The 15,839-nt window shown below is 35.2% G+C and overlaps 1 protein-coding gene across 5 annotated transcripts in view; it reads left to right on the plus strand.

Moving 5' to 3' along the window:
* The window catches only part of BANK1 (B cell scaffold protein with ankyrin repeats 1), a 287,136-nt gene that overhangs the window by 125,436 nt on the left and 145,861 nt on the right, over positions 1-15,839 (plus strand). For all 5 annotated transcript variants that reach the window (XM_072810740.1, XM_072810741.1, XM_072810738.1 and 2 more), the window contains exon 7: positions 2,798-2,994. In XM_072810740.1, coding sequence (XP_072666841.1) covers positions 2,798-2,994 — 197 coding nt within the window. The remainder of the gene's footprint in view (positions 1-2,797; positions 2,995-15,839) is intronic.

The raw sequence follows: 15,839 nt of genomic DNA on the forward strand, positions 1-15,839 counted from the left end.
AAGAGCAGCTATTCTAGGGGCAGATTATCAGGATGGTCAGTACTTTGGAATAATGAAAAGAATCAGGGAACTTAAGGTTGGAACAAAGATGAATTAGGACAAGGATGCTTTATTTGACAGAGAAGAGAGAAAGGGAAGAAAACTAATATTTTTTGAGCGTCTATTATGTTTCAGACACTTCTCTGGGCACTTTTTCTATGTCCAGTCACTTAATTATCTTGATAGCCCTATAAATTTGGAAGAGAATTAAGTAATTAGTAGCTTGTTGAAGTTCACATACTGAATACTGACTCTAAGCCTGTGCTCTTGTGACTATTATATTCTATATTGCCCAAAGGATATGAAAACATGAGAATTGAGAAGAATTACCTTTCACCTCAACAGAAGTAATAATTGTCTAAAATCAGTGTTGTCTAATCAAGACACAGTCTGCCTTAAGAAGTAAAGGACACTGTCTCTAGAGGTAGGCAAGCAGTACCCAGAGCATCTCGTATAAATTCTAGGAATACAATTCTAATACTGGGTAGGAAACTGGAAAGATACCCTTTAAGGCTCTTTCATGACTATAACTTCACAAAATATATTAGTATATTAGTGGATTTTAAGCTACCACTAAAAATGAAGTAAATAAAAGGAAAATAAAGAAGCCAACCTTTAAACCTGTAGCACCCTTTAGTATCATCACTATAAACTTAAATCAGCAGAACTTCCATTTTTGTATCAGAAAACACAGTTTAAAGTAGCACAACTATTAAAAAATGTACCCTGAAAAGTCATGAACACTTGTCACGGTCCTGATTACTCTCTTTGATATACAAGAGAGATTCTTAATGAAGGTGGTTGTTGATTCTAATATTATAGTACCTTAAGCTTGAGGGATTTACTGACAGGAAGTCAGTGAGGTTAAAAAGTGACTGCATTCTCATAATGATTAAACATTTATTTAACGATAAAAACATTTTAAGCTGCATTGACGGTGATTTAAAAGTTCACCAGAATAGCAATGTGGGGGAATAATGCATAATGCATTGATTGCCAGGTGATGGTTTTTTTGCTTATTGTATGATGTGTCAATGAGAGAGATGACCAAAGGCATGTAAAAATCTGACATTATCATGTAAATATTTTTTCATTAACTTTGTCCTGGTTTAATGATCGAAAATTTTGTTTATGGTACCTTTTAATGAAAATAAATAAAAATTATATCTTAATACCTTTTTAAGAAACTAGATTTTTATTTCAAAAATGGTACTACTTTAGACAGTTTCAGCTTTCACAAGCTCATCTTCATAAAATATTTGGTAAATTTTGACACACTGCATACCATGTAAGAAGGGACCGGTGTATTTATTGTTGAAATATAACCATGGAATTTACCTATGGCCATTTAGTATTAACACATTTTGAAGGGTAAAATATTTCCTTACAGTAAGTTCTTAATGTATCCTAGAGGTTTATGTTTTGTTTCCTATTAAACCATAAAAACCAATAAGCTAAATAATTTATTCTGCCCTGAAACACCCAAGTGAATATAAACTCAAAATCTAACTCCCCTTATTTCCCTTTTTTCCCCTTTAATCTACAAAATAGCAAAGAGGTAAATAAAGCCAGTTTCAGTTTTCTAAAACATTATGGTAGAAAATTGACTTTTGCTTTGACACCTTCGTTTCTGTTGCTGTAAGTCTTTGCATTACTTGCTTCTGATAATGCCACAGCTATTCAAGCAAGCTGGTGTGTCATTTCTATAACACATTTTTTCCAGCTAGGTGTGAAAATATAGAATAATAACAAACCATCACTATTCTGTGTGTGTTTTGTCATTGCAATAGCTGCTTGCATTCACCATTTTATAATTATACATAATTAATACTTCTAATTGATAGCTAACAACTAATTATGAAATTCAAACTCCAAAACATTGATACAAAAGCTGTAAAATCCTGATGGAAATTTCCATACTAAAAATATTTTAAAATATTTATAAAAGTACTCACCTGTATTTTCTGTTGCAGTTCCTTTTGAAACAAAAATTTCACATAAAGATCTAATATAACCCCTCCAGCAATTATGTGTCCATTTCACCTTCAGAAGGAAGCAAACCAGGCATGGCAATAGAAAACACAGAAAGGTTTTATAGATGGACCTATTTTATATTGTTTTTTAGTGTTTTGCTAATGTTGAAATATATTCAAGAGTTACTGCAATATGATATTTTTGTTCTATTTTGTTTTATATTTAAGAGGTTGATGTGCCTTTCCTTTTTTTTTTAATTTATTTTTTATTGGTGTTCAATTTACTAACATACAGAATAACCCCCAGTGCCCGTCACCCATTGACTCCTAAACTTACCCCACAGGTAAGACTGAGGCATTAATTTGTTAATGAGAATATTAGTTTATATTTATTGTATGATGAGAAATAGGAAAGAGATGCATCATTGTTAAAATGACTGATGGTAGGGGGCTCCTGGGTGGCTCAGTCAGTTAAGCGTCTGCCTTTGGCTCAGGTCATGATCCCAGGGTCCTTGGATGGAGCCCTACATCATCGGGCTCCCTGTTCAGTGGGGAGTCTGCTTGCCCTTCTGGCCCTCACCCAACTCCTGCTCTCTCTCTCTCTCTCTCTCTCAAATAAATATCTTTTTAAAAAGCCACTGATAGTTTCTTCTATGCAAAATGACACTGAAAGCCTGTTCTACTTTGTAAGAATTACTTTTAGTACTAGATTGTGTTCAACTTTTTCTTATGGAATTCCAGACATGATAAAAGCATATTAATCCTATTACCTCTTATGCTTACAGATACTCATTTCAAAGAACTTCCAACTCTTCTCCACTGTGCAGCAAAATTTGGTTTAAAGAACTTGGCTATTCATTTGCTTCAATGTTCAGGAGCAGCATGGGCATCTGAGATGAAAAATTTCGAGGGTTCAGATCCAGCACATATTGCTGAAAGGCATGGTCACAAAGAACTCAAGAAAATCTTTGAAGACTTTTCAGTAAGGTTTTTTTTTTTTTTTTCCCCATTTTATCTCGAGAACTCTTTTTATAAAGCTTGTGTATATGTGTGCGTGTGCTCTTTTGGAAATGATGCTATTGCTCAGCAAGTTTGTAGTGTCTTTTGGTCCTGAGTCATTCACTGTGTTAAAAGCATTTTGCAAGATAGGTCAACTTGTTTTAGTATCACTATAAACCAGCTCTGACTCCACACTTCCTCCCCTAAATAGTCTCTTTTAAAACTTGTCTTTCTGGCTTCTATATAGCCTGTTCCATATTGGAGAGGAAATGGTGAAAAGGATATGAAAATCTATTACCTTTGTTCTTTCATTCAAGAGCTTAAGTAAGATACTATTACGCTCATGAAATCAGATAATAATTATTAGGTTAAAGGAATACATTTTGATAATCATTCAAAAAGTCTATTCCATAAAAAGTTAATTCATGTTAAATTTGTTTCTCATATGTGATTCCTTTTCTCTCTCTGTTAAATCTCAGATTCTTATTATACAGGTTGAAGTCCTAGATTTCAGAAGGACATTAGTTTAGAATTAGTAAGAATACAATCAAGGTAGATTTTGAAGAAGGGGATACTACCTTAGTATATAGAATACACTTTGTCTTTTCGTAATCAACCTTAGAAGAGAAATTATTTCCTCTTGTAATAGGAGAAACATATGCACATTTTGTTTAAGAAAGTGAATTATGCTTCTGATGGCTCTTTGGAAAATATAAGACAATAATTGTCTTAGTGAATATGTCAAAATTTGTCTTTAGATTCTCAGAAGATAAATAATTTTATTGCTGATGAACAGTTAATATAGAACATTGGAATGCCGTGGGTCACTTCTGGTTTTTTTAGCATTCATTCTGATTATTAAATTAAGTCAATGTAATATTGGACTTTATAAACCATTGATATTTGTGACTTCCAGAGAGTGAAATGACAACCAATCTAACTTTTTCCCCACTTTTAAGAAACAGAAAAATAGTTCTAAGAATAGTATAGCGTGGATTTCATTCACAATGAATTACAATAGGATATCTTTGGCTTGTATTTAAAATAAATACAAAAATGAAATGAAATGAAATGAAATGAAAGAAAGAAAGAAAGAAAGAAAGAAAGAAAGAAAGAAAGAAAAAGAAAGAGAAAGAAAGAAAGAAATGCGGTTTTGTAATAAAATTGAAGAGGTTCCTATTTTTATTCTATATCCTTCATATCAGGAATAAGAATTATTTTTATCCCTAAAAAGATTTCAGATAGTAATTCTCAGATATCTAATGAGTACATTCATTTAAGTAAGTATCCACTCTATGCATCCACTCACCAGTGCTACATGGTATGCATCTCCATTAAGTCAATGAATCAATTTAGCCTTGAGCATATTTGCCTACAATACTCTTGTGCAGTACATCTTGGTTGCCTGTCTCAATTTTCTACAGCCCTATTCTCAAATTTTTAACCACTGGTGGACTGAAGTTAAAATTTTCTGTGAAAGTCTTTAGCATCCATGGTTGCTTTCTAAGATAAACCCTGATTTTCAATGAGTGATACTTCCACTTGTCCTTCTCCAGTGAAGACCCAGCTTTTAACAGGTGCAGTCCCCCATAGATAACATGACACTAGATAATAATGACAGTAGAGATGAACATAAATTCAAAGGTAGCATTTGATGGATATAGGAAATAATTTTCTGTTTCTCTTACATCCTCTGGGTATTTTCACCTCTGCTCCTGCAGTAATAGCAATGATACAAGTTGATGGTATTATAGTATTATTACCTATGATAGTACTGAAAACATGAAAGAAATGTCAGTGTTAATTAGATAACATTCTCAAAAAAATGAAAGCTATTCATTCATAATGAAGAGATTCTGTGTTCTAATCACATTCTGATCAATCTAAGATTGTCATCACTATGTGTTCAAATTTTCCATTAAAAAGACTTTCCATTAATTATTGTTTCAATGGACACCGAGCCTCCTTCCACAGTTTGGCTATTTTGGCCATTGCTGCTATAAACATCGGGGTGCAGGTGTCCCTGCGTTTCATTGCATCTGTATCTTTGGGGTAAATCCCCAACAGTGTGGAAGGAGCCTCGGTGTCCATCGAAATATGAGTGGATAAAGAAGGTGTGGTTTATGTATACAATGGAATATTACTCAGCTATTAGAAATGACAAATACCCATCATTTGCTTCAACATGGATGGAACTGGAGGGTATTATGCTGAGTGAAGTAAGTCAGTCGGAGAAGGACAAACATTATATGTTCTCATTCATTTGGGGAATATAAATAATAGTGAAAGGGAATATAAGGGAAGGGAGAAGAAATGTGTGGGAAATATCAGAAAAGGAGACAGAATGTAAAGACTGCTAACTCTGGGAAACGAACTAGGGGTGGTAGAAGGGGAGGAGGGCGGAGGGTGGGAGTGAATGGGTGACGGGCACTGGGGGTTATTCTGTATGTTGGTAAATTGAACACCAATAAAAAAAAATTCCATATATTAATGAAAAAAAATAATTATTGTTTCAGAATTGTTGAAAGGAGTAGATATTTTTCAGGTTTGAGGTTTCCAATCCAATGAACCATACAGAAGAAATATATATTTTAAATGCAAATTCATTTTGCCCTCAAATGATTGACTGATGTGTTCAATTCTTCCTAATATCCCATCATTGAGACACTGTTAATTTTATAATTTCACAGAGAATTACAACACAGTGTGTTTGGTCAGCTCTGGATAAAGTGGGTAGAAGGAAAAAGCAATTGTGATTTTTAATAATACAGAGAAAAAAAACATTGGCAAGCATTCATAAGCAAATAAATGCCATCCATATCTTAGTGAAACCATATGAATAATAAGGAAAAAGAAAAAGAAGAGCTTCAAATCACACCTCTTACATTTCTTCATGACATTTTTCCTTTGAGAAGCTAATAATTTATACAGAATATACGAGCAGAATCTTTTTATTGTGAATGAATAGCTTTCGTGTTTTGAGAACATTATCTAATTAATACTTACATTTATTTTCATATAGATGATAATACCATTTATTTCTAAAATCCATAAGGTCTTTCAAGTAAATTACTCTATATTTGGTTTCTGACGATGTCTCTGAGACATTACTCTGAAAGGTGGATGGACAAAGAGGATAAGGCTTGGTATTTAAGTCCACAACTGAATGTGAACCTCTCAACAGAGTTTTAAAGAAATCCCAGACTATTTCAAATAAAAAATAGCAATATTGACAATTCAGCTTTCTGAAAACTTAATCTTTTAAATAAAAAAATACCTGAAAAATTAAAAATCAACTGGAACTTGGCCACAGATTAAGACATACTTTGTGATTCAACATATACAGCAAAAATTAGAGTGCATTTTAAGCAAAATAATATATGATATTTCCTTGTATTATGTAGAATATTGTCACTCCATCCATCTCTAGTTTAACTCACTTAACAAAATGATGACATCAGTGTGTAAATGGATAGGGAGTTATAGATATGTCCTTCTCTATTAGCTGGCAGTGGAGTTGGAGAATAGATGTTTATTTCTCTTAGGAATAACGTTCAGATTATTATCTTTTTTCTTACGCCACAGTGTTCACTTATGTAGTTTTATGTATATGTGAATAAGATCTTAAACATAAATCATTTTCAGTAAAATTAAGGAAATAGAAAATCAGCTTTCCATGTACTTTCTCTAGCTGGCTTTTCAGAAGGACTTTTCCCTGGAAATATTTCTATTGCTCACAGCTGTGATGAGATTCCTGGGGCATCTTACTCTCATTAACCCATCCCAACACTGCTCTCTGACTCTGTAGACAGTGGCCTTATGTGTGAGTGTGTGTGTGGGAGAGAGAAAGAGAGGGAGATGGAGAGAGTGAGCGAGCGAGACAGATTCCTCTATGGTCTGTTTGACAATAACCCTGGACTTTCTTTTCAAATGGTCCAGGGTTTAGAATGAAGGTGCAGAGAAGTAGATGCTGAAGCATCTTGAGCATCCCTTCATAAAGCAATGATTGACTGACTGGGATAAAGAACCTATTACTCAGAAGTTAGACTTTATGTTTAGGCCAGAGAACATCACTCTTCTTGACTCCTTATATCTCTCTGTATTAGCATTGCTCTCTCGGTGCTTTACATGGTATTTGCTCTCTAGTAGATTGTTCATTTAATTTAGCATATATTAGTACATACTAATTCAGTCTAAATAGCAGCATACCCTGCTTTGCCAGTGCAGTTTTCCTTTCTTTTTTTTATTTTTTTTTATTTTTTATTTTTTTTTAAATTTTTTTTTTTTATTATTTATTTATGATAGGCACACAGTGAGAGAGAGAGGCAGAGACACAGGCAGAGGGAGAAGCAGGCTCCATGCACCGGGAGCCCGATGTGGGATTCGATCCTGGGTCTCCAGGATCGCGCCCTGGGCCAAAGGCAGGCGCTAAACCGCTGCGCCACCCAGGGATCCCCCTTTCTTTTTTTTAAATAATAAATTTATTTTAATGGTGTTCAATTTGCCAACATACAGAATAACACCCAGTGCTCATCCCGTCAAGTGCCCCCCTCAGTGCCAGTCACCCATTCACCCCCACCCCGTGCCCTCCTCCCCTTCCACCACCCCTAGTTCATTTCCCAGAGTTAGGAGTCTTTATGTTCTGTCTCCCTTTCTGATATTTCCTATCCATTTCTCTCCCTTCCCTTCTATTCCCTTTCACTATTATTTATATTCCCCAAATGAATGAGAACATATAATGTTAGTCCTTCTCCAATTAACTTATTTCACTCAGCATAATACCCTCCAGTTCCATCCACGTTGAAGCAATGGTGGATATTTGTCATTTATAATGGCTGAGGAATATTCCATTGTATACCTAAACCACATCTTCTTTATCCATTCATCTTTCGATGGACACCGAGGCTCCTTCCACAGTTTGGCTATTGTGGACATTGCTGCTATAAACATCGGGGTACAGGTGTCCCGGCGTTTCATTGCATCTGTATCTTTGGGGTAAATCCCCAGCAGTGCAATTGCTGGGTCGTAGGGCAGGTCTATTTTTAACTCTTTGAGGAACCTCCACACAGTTTTCCAGAGTGGCTGCACCAGTTCACATTCCCACCAACAGTGTAAGAGGGTTCCCTTTTCTCTGCATCCTCTCCTACATTTGTGGTTTCCTGCCTTGTTAATTTTCCCCATTCTCACTGGTGTGAGGTGGTATCTCATTGTGGTTTAAGAAGCTTTTGCACAGGAAAGGATACAGTCAACAAAACTAAAAGACAACCTACAGAATGGGAGAAGATATTTGCAAATGACGTATCAGATAAAGGACTAGTTTCCAAGATCGATAAAGAACTTATTAAACTAAACACCAAAGAAACAAACAATCCAATCATGAAACGGGCAAAAGACATGAACAGAAATCTCACAGAGGAAGACATAGACATGGCCAACAAGCACATGAGAAAATGCTCCGCATCACTTGCCATCAGGGAAATACAAATCAAAACCACAATGAGATACCACCTCACACCAGTGAGAATGGGGAAAGTTTTACTTTCTTATAAGCCTAGAAGCTGATAATGGGAAATGGGTTCCCTTTCCCTCCCACTGTTAGGTGCACAGGGGGTGCTCAGCATGTATTTACTCATTGATGAGGCAGAAGGTAAGTGTCAAATTGATCTCACTTACCTGATAATATCCTTAACTAGGTCCCATGATGCAAATAAAATAATTGGTTATATTCTCTTTATATTTTTTTAAAGTTCAGTTTTAGAGAATTCCTGGACAAATATCCCAACTGCTAACCTCAGCATATATTTTTTATAGGCCAGCCTACAATGAATTTTAAAATTTTGGCTTTTGTTCAATATTGATGTTCTGTTAGAACCAAAGAACCTGGAACAAGACACATAACTGAACTTGACTGCATGCATTACACTTTCATGTTTCAGTTATGCTTTTGGAACTACCTAGCAACCTCTTTCTAAAATCCCATTAGATGCACCAGAGTGGCAATTACAGAATTTTACCCTTCTGCAAGTCTGCAAACCCAGTTTTAATACTCTAATTCTGCAGCTCTTAGCATTCCTTCAACTGCCATATCCCCTCTCATTTGCCAAATTTTCCACTTTTCTCTTCACATAGGACTTTGAGATCCAGCCAGCTCTGGATTTGAATCTTGACTTCGTCAAATACCAAGTTTGCATTCTTGAACAATCTCTTTGCTTTCTCTTGGCTTTAGTTCCTTTATCTGCAAATGGAAAAAATAATTCCTTACAGAGTGTTTTTAGGACTTGATGAAATAAATGTGAAAGTATTAAATCTATAGTAGATCCACAATATCTACTTTGTCCTTTGGCTCAGGCTTTGGTATTGGTTTCCCTGACACTGCCATTCTCCTAAATCTCCACTGACCCCTTATGAGCTTCTTCTCTTACCCCAAACAGCTAAGGTTCTTCCTATATAATCTTTTCTTATGATTGATAGCTAAGTCATTGTCTTTAACCTTGGCCTTTATCTTGACTTAAGACTCCAGTTACAGTTTGCAAGCATTGTTATCTTTGATGTATTTGATTCAGATGTGGGAAGTCTTCGGGATCCTCACAAGGGTCACGCCTCTGCTCATGGTGGCTAAATGGTCTTTAAAGCCCCTTGTGACCTTATGTTTTTATAATCATTTGTCTTCTAATTTCTCAGAAACCTTCCAAACTTGAGTTCTTTTGTTTTTCTCTGGTTTCGTTAAAGCCAATTAGCTTGTGTAGAACAGAATAGTCTTGAGCTGTCACTTACATGCCTGCTGGTCAAAAGGAAATGCAATTTCAGTGAGTGCAAAATTAATCACAAATGTTAATTAGAGCAATCAGTATTGACACCATAGCTTTAGAGGCTAGACCTCATGAAATAAACACAATGACATTATGCTTTCAGAATGAAAAGTATACAAAAGCAAATGAATTGAAATTTCATTGAGAAAATACGAGTCTTGGAAATTCTTGTCTATTAATTGGCTTTGAATTTCAGTCATTTTTGATGCTTTAAGATACAAAAAGGTATTTCATGTAATCCAATGTAGATGGGATATATACTTTTCTACTGGTATTGTGGCATGGTTTCTACTTTGTATAAAGCCCTCTCCAAGGTCAGATTATATATGAGAAAAATGCAGAACCACATATATTTTTAAAAAAGGATATTCACCAAATATCATAGCTCTGAGCCAGGCAGTATGATTTCTTCATTTTCCTTATGTAGCAACACCTTCCTTGTGATATATATGGATGTGAGAAATTAAAGATTATGTCTGACTTATTTTGCCTCCAAAAATATAATATAAAAGAAAAATAGATGGTACCAGTTGAAGGCTAAATCTTGGATTTGTTTTAAATAAATTAATTAACTTTCACTTGGTCCAGGAAATCAATAGTCTCTTTAATTTTAGTTTGGCAAGTCAACTCATTGACTTATTCAACAAATATTTATCAAGTACCCATTAGGTATCAGTATTGTTCTAAAAACTAGGAATTCAAAACAGACCAATTTAAACTCTACCAGGAAAAAAAGACAGACTATAAACAAGTAAATAATTAGGACATACAATGTGTCAAGTGAACATTAGTGTTTAAGACCAAGAAGAAATAGGAAACACTACATTGAGTTGAGTGATATGTGGGGAGAGTTTTGGGCAGAAATTTTGAAATGAGTAGGGAAGTCCTCACTGTAAAGGCAGCCTTTGGGTAACAATTTGAAAGCTATGAAAACCATGCAGATATCTGGAGGGAAAGTATTCCAATAAGAGAAAACGAGCACAGCAAATACAAAGACCTGGAGGCTGGTATGCCTGGCATGTCCATAAAAGAACAAGTTGGCCAGTGTTACTGAAGCAGAGTAAAAGAGATAGAAAGAGAATAGTAGGGGCACAAGGGTGGCTCAGTGGTTGAGCATCTGCCTTTGGCTCAGGCCATGATCCCAGGGTCCTGGGATCAAGTCACATATCAGGCTCCCTGCGGAGAGCCTGCTTCTCCCTCTGTCTGTCTCTGTGTCTCTCATGAATAAATAAATAAAATCTTTAAAAAATAAAGAGAAAAGTAACAGTGTCAGAAAGGTAACAAAGGCCACTATCTGTAAAGCACATAGGCAATGGTGAGGATTTTAGAGAATAAAAGCCATTAAAGAATTCTGAAGAGAGTATGATGAGTTCTGATTTAATTCTCTGGCTGCTGCTTTGCCAACACACAGTACAAGGCAAAAGCAGGAGGGATGAGAACTGGAGACCATCTCAATCATCCAGAGTATAGATGACAAAATGAAAGCAGGTTAGACTAGGATAACAGTAGGAGAGACTGTGGAAAGTGGTCAGATATGAAATATTCCAGTATTTTACAGAAAAGCTAAAAGATTTACTGATTATTAGGCAGCAGAATGTAAAAGGAGTAGTTACTGATGTCTCCAAGGATTTTGGTACAAGGAATGAATTGCTTGCTATGTAGTGAGATAAGGAAGATTGTGTGAAGAAGCAGTTTGCTGGGGAAGATCAGTAGTTTGGATTTGGATATGTTAAAATTTAAATACCTACTAGATATTGCAAAGTTTAGAAGTTAAGTTGATGAGAGTACGAGCAGAAAATAATGAGCAGCAGCCCTTGAAGTAGAAAGAGACATCAGAAAATCTATTGACTTCGAAGCTGAAGGGAGGAAGAATTTCAAAGAGGAAGTAGTCATCTATGTGAAATGCTACTGACAAGTTAACTAAGATAAGGACAGAGAATCAGCCTTTGGGTTTAGCACTGTGGTCATCAAGAGCAGTTTGTGGGAAGTACTCTGAGGGCGGGAGGTGCAGTCAGAGATGTGGGAGAGAAGTAATAAAGCCTTGACATGATTAGAGAGTCAAGAGAGGAAAGGAAGAGTGAAATTGGGGAATCATGAGTATATAACAGTTTTATGGGGTATTTTGCTGTAAAGGGAGGAGAGAAAATATATTGTAGCTAGTAGGGAACATGGGGTCAATAGAGGTGTTTGTTTTTCATTTTTTTAAAGATTGAAGAAGGGGCACCCAGGTGGCTCAGTCAGTTAAATGTCTGCCTCCGGCTTAGGTCATGATCTCAGGGTCCTGGGACTGAGCCCCGCATCGAGCTCTCTGCTCAGCAAGGAGTCTGCTTTCCTCTCCTTCGGCCTGCCACTCCCTCCCTGTTCATTCATTCTCTCTCTCTCTCTCTCTCTCATAAATAAATAAATAAATAAATAAATAAATAAATAAATAAATAAATAAAATCTTGAAAGAAAATAAAGATTAAAGAAATTGGGGAACTTGGGTGGCTCAGTTAGTTAAGTGGCCAACTCTGGATTTCAGTTCAGGTCATGATCTCAGGGTCCTGGAATGGAGCCCCATGTCAGACTCCATGCTCAGTGGGGAGTCTGCTTGAGGATTTTCTCTCTCCCTCTCCCTTTGCCTCTCCCTGACACTCTCAGTCTCTCTCTAAAGTAAATAAATAATTTTTAAAAAATGATTGAAGAAATTACACACTGTTAAGTTAGTGGGAATGACCAAGAAAGAGAGAAAAATTAGTGGTTCTGGAAAAGTGGTAAAGCACTGTCAAAACACTTTTGTATTTCTTAAGTAGGACAAGAAGGATGCTGATATGAATGATATGTGTGTATGTACATTTATGTGTGTATATTTATATATTTCTCCTTAAAAATTAATCTTAAGAAAAATGTCTTTCCAAGTGTTGAAAAAAATGGAACAGTGATTCATTGGGAGAAGAGAAAGATTAAGGTAACATTTTCTAATGATGCCTGAGCGCCTGGATACTTTGGGAATGAGTTTGGTGACTATTTTACTCTAATTTAGTTTGTCCCAAATATGTCTTATTAGCTGTGTATGGAAACAAGTATGAAGCATATTCTATATTAGACATGCATTCCCTGACAAAGAGTTAGGAATCTCTGGTGAAAATCATCTAGAGGAGGAAACACACATGCAGCCTCCAGCTGGGATGAGTGTCTTGAAGAGAAAGGGAGCTACCAGGCATAAAAATCAGAGCGTTTTTTATCTGTCAGACATTAAAGTCCACTCACATTGACAAATCTTAAACTCAGATCCTCAATTTGAGCCTGTGGCTGAGACTTCAGCCTAGACAAGCACATTTCTGCCTTTATTAGTATTTAATTTGCTTTTCTCTGTACTGCCGAGCCCACTTATTCAAATGTGACTCTCACTAAAATCTCAGTAAGCCAATTAATCCATTTCCTTAATGAGAACTCTCTATTACAAGAATGGGTTACTGCATAGATTTTATATTGAATCTATCAATCTTGCATTTGGTGGGGAGAATGCCAATTATCCGAGCAATCTGGTTCATTACCACAGTATTGGACTGTTGCTGAACAAGCCTGCAGTCGATTACAATAGCATCGTGGGAGTGAGGAGGCCTTTGAAGTCAATTATTTGTTGAAGACCTATTACCTATATGGTTGGGCTAGAAGCTCTATGCAGATTTCCCTGTCCTGTGTTCTCCACTACTCTTTGAGGGACTGTTATTTTTTTTTTTTTTACATTTTGGGAAATGGAGGCTCATAAATTGGAGAGTCAGTAAAATTTGGAGCCAGAATCTTTATCAGATGACTTCCAAAAGAGATGGCTAGCCATAAAAATAATAAGAACCTACTAACTTTAGGGTCTCACTATGTAAATTCTGAAATGATTAGAATGGTTCTTCCCAATTTTAGCATAGACTATAAGAGTGGAAGAGAGCCAGAATGATCTAGATTTTAATAAGAGTCACTGAAGGAGCCAGATCCTCACCTCCAATGCTCTCTGCGGTTAGCATTCCAACCTTATATCCATATAATGCTTCTAAATAGAATGCCAACGTCATTGTTATATTGTTATCATTATAATCACTCCCCTATATTTATTGAGCACTCATTCTGTATCTGATATAATAGGATTGTTAGAGGAAATAACAGAGAAAACTCTGTACTTTAATTTTTCTTTGAAATCTATTTTATTAAATATCAGAATGTTTTGTGGTTCAAATTATGTATATGAAAGGCCTTTGGAATTTATAAAGCTTATCATGATTTTTAAACTTCCACATGAACATATTTGAATATTTCAATCAGTTTGTGAGTTATTTTAATACTTAGTATTTTTTAATTACATATATTATACATGAATAGTCCATATTATGAATTTTTTTCTTTCCTGTTTAAGTTATCACCCCAGAAGTAAATATAACAAATAATATTCATCAAATCTCCTTTTAAACCAGTTTTACTGTAACATTCCCTCAAACAGAAAATGAATAAGTTTATGATGTTTTATTTTAGTCTATCTTCTATTTTTTTAAATAAACTTATTTTTTATTGGTGTTCAATTTACCAACATACAGAATAACACCCAGTGCTCATCCCGTCAAGTGCCCCACTCAGTGCCTGTCACCCATTCACCCCCACCCCCCGCCCTCCTCCCCTTCCACCACCCCTATTAAGTCAAAAAAGGTTTCATTTCCCAGAAAACCTTAAGTGTCCATAATCTGGGTAATAGAGATTGGCATTTAGCAACACTAAGCTAATGCTGGTAGCCCTTCCTAGTGCTTATATTCTAGTTGATTATGGATAGATAGTAAATGAATAGACAAGGTAATTTCAGAGAGTGGTATATGCTATGAATATTTGTAATTAAAGAAATAAAATTCAATTTAAATATAGTTAGAATAAAATGGAAGTCCGTCACATTATGCTTAATATCACATGTGTTATAAATATAGACCTCCACTTAATATTAGATCTTGTGGCATCTTCGTAAAATAATCATATATTAATATAATTCATTTATTAATAAATTCAAGCTTAGAATCTATTTCCTTTATCATACCATCAATTTGATAACAGTATATCAGAGTTTATACTTATGTATTAATGTAGGTGGATATGTGTTTAATATCTATCCCACAGAACTGTAAATTCCACAAAAGCATATGTTTGTTCACCACTGTATCTGTCATGCCCAAAACAGTGGCTACCTCGGTAGATGCTCTCTCTCACATACAAATATATACCTATCTGTACATTATATGTATTTGTGGCATAAAAAGTAATTGTTTCTACAAATATTAAGAATGTACTCTATATTGAATATTATATTTACAGTAATACAAGACAGACAAGTCACTCCTCTCATGAGCTCACATTTAAATGGAGGAATAGACAGTGAACAACTGTTCTTTATTATCTATCCTTCAAAATTCTACCATAAACTTAACCCCCTATACAATCCTCAACAAGCAGTTAAGTACTTTGGAAAAAAGAACAGGTTAGTTTAAGAATCAAAAATAATAAAATTAACAAAACTGTATACAGAATTTGATAAGTGCTAATATCTGTTTTACTGCTTTGTGATAAAAGCTAAGTTTTATTATCCTCATTTCACAGATAAAGGGATGTAGCATAGAGTAGTTAAGTGACTGCCCAAAGTCACATAGCTAGCAAGAGGTAGAGCTGAGGTTTGAATTCAAGCAGGGTAGCTCTAGCTTGCACGCTTTAACACTGCACTAGACTTTATCTCAATACTTCGGAAAGGCACACATAACCTTTTTTTAGCGTATTCTTTAACAGCTTATCCCACTTTAAATCTGACAGATCTTTCTGCATAACATTATTGTAGTACACCACATATGATTCAATTCAAATAGAAGTCTGGGTCCGAATTCAGTTTCACCTCTGTTCTATGCAGATGAACTAAAGTATGTCTAAAAATACAGAAAGAGAAAATAACAAATTCTAGTTTTAATAGGTCAAATTAAATTAACTAATGGCTTTATTCCTCTTCTGAACTATTTTATCA

Source organism: Canis lupus, chromosome 33 (genome assembly GCF_048164855.1).
Source record: "Canis lupus baileyi chromosome 33, mCanLup2.hap1, whole genome shotgun sequence".
Lineage (NCBI taxonomy): Eukaryota > Metazoa > Chordata > Mammalia > Carnivora > Canidae > Canis > Canis lupus.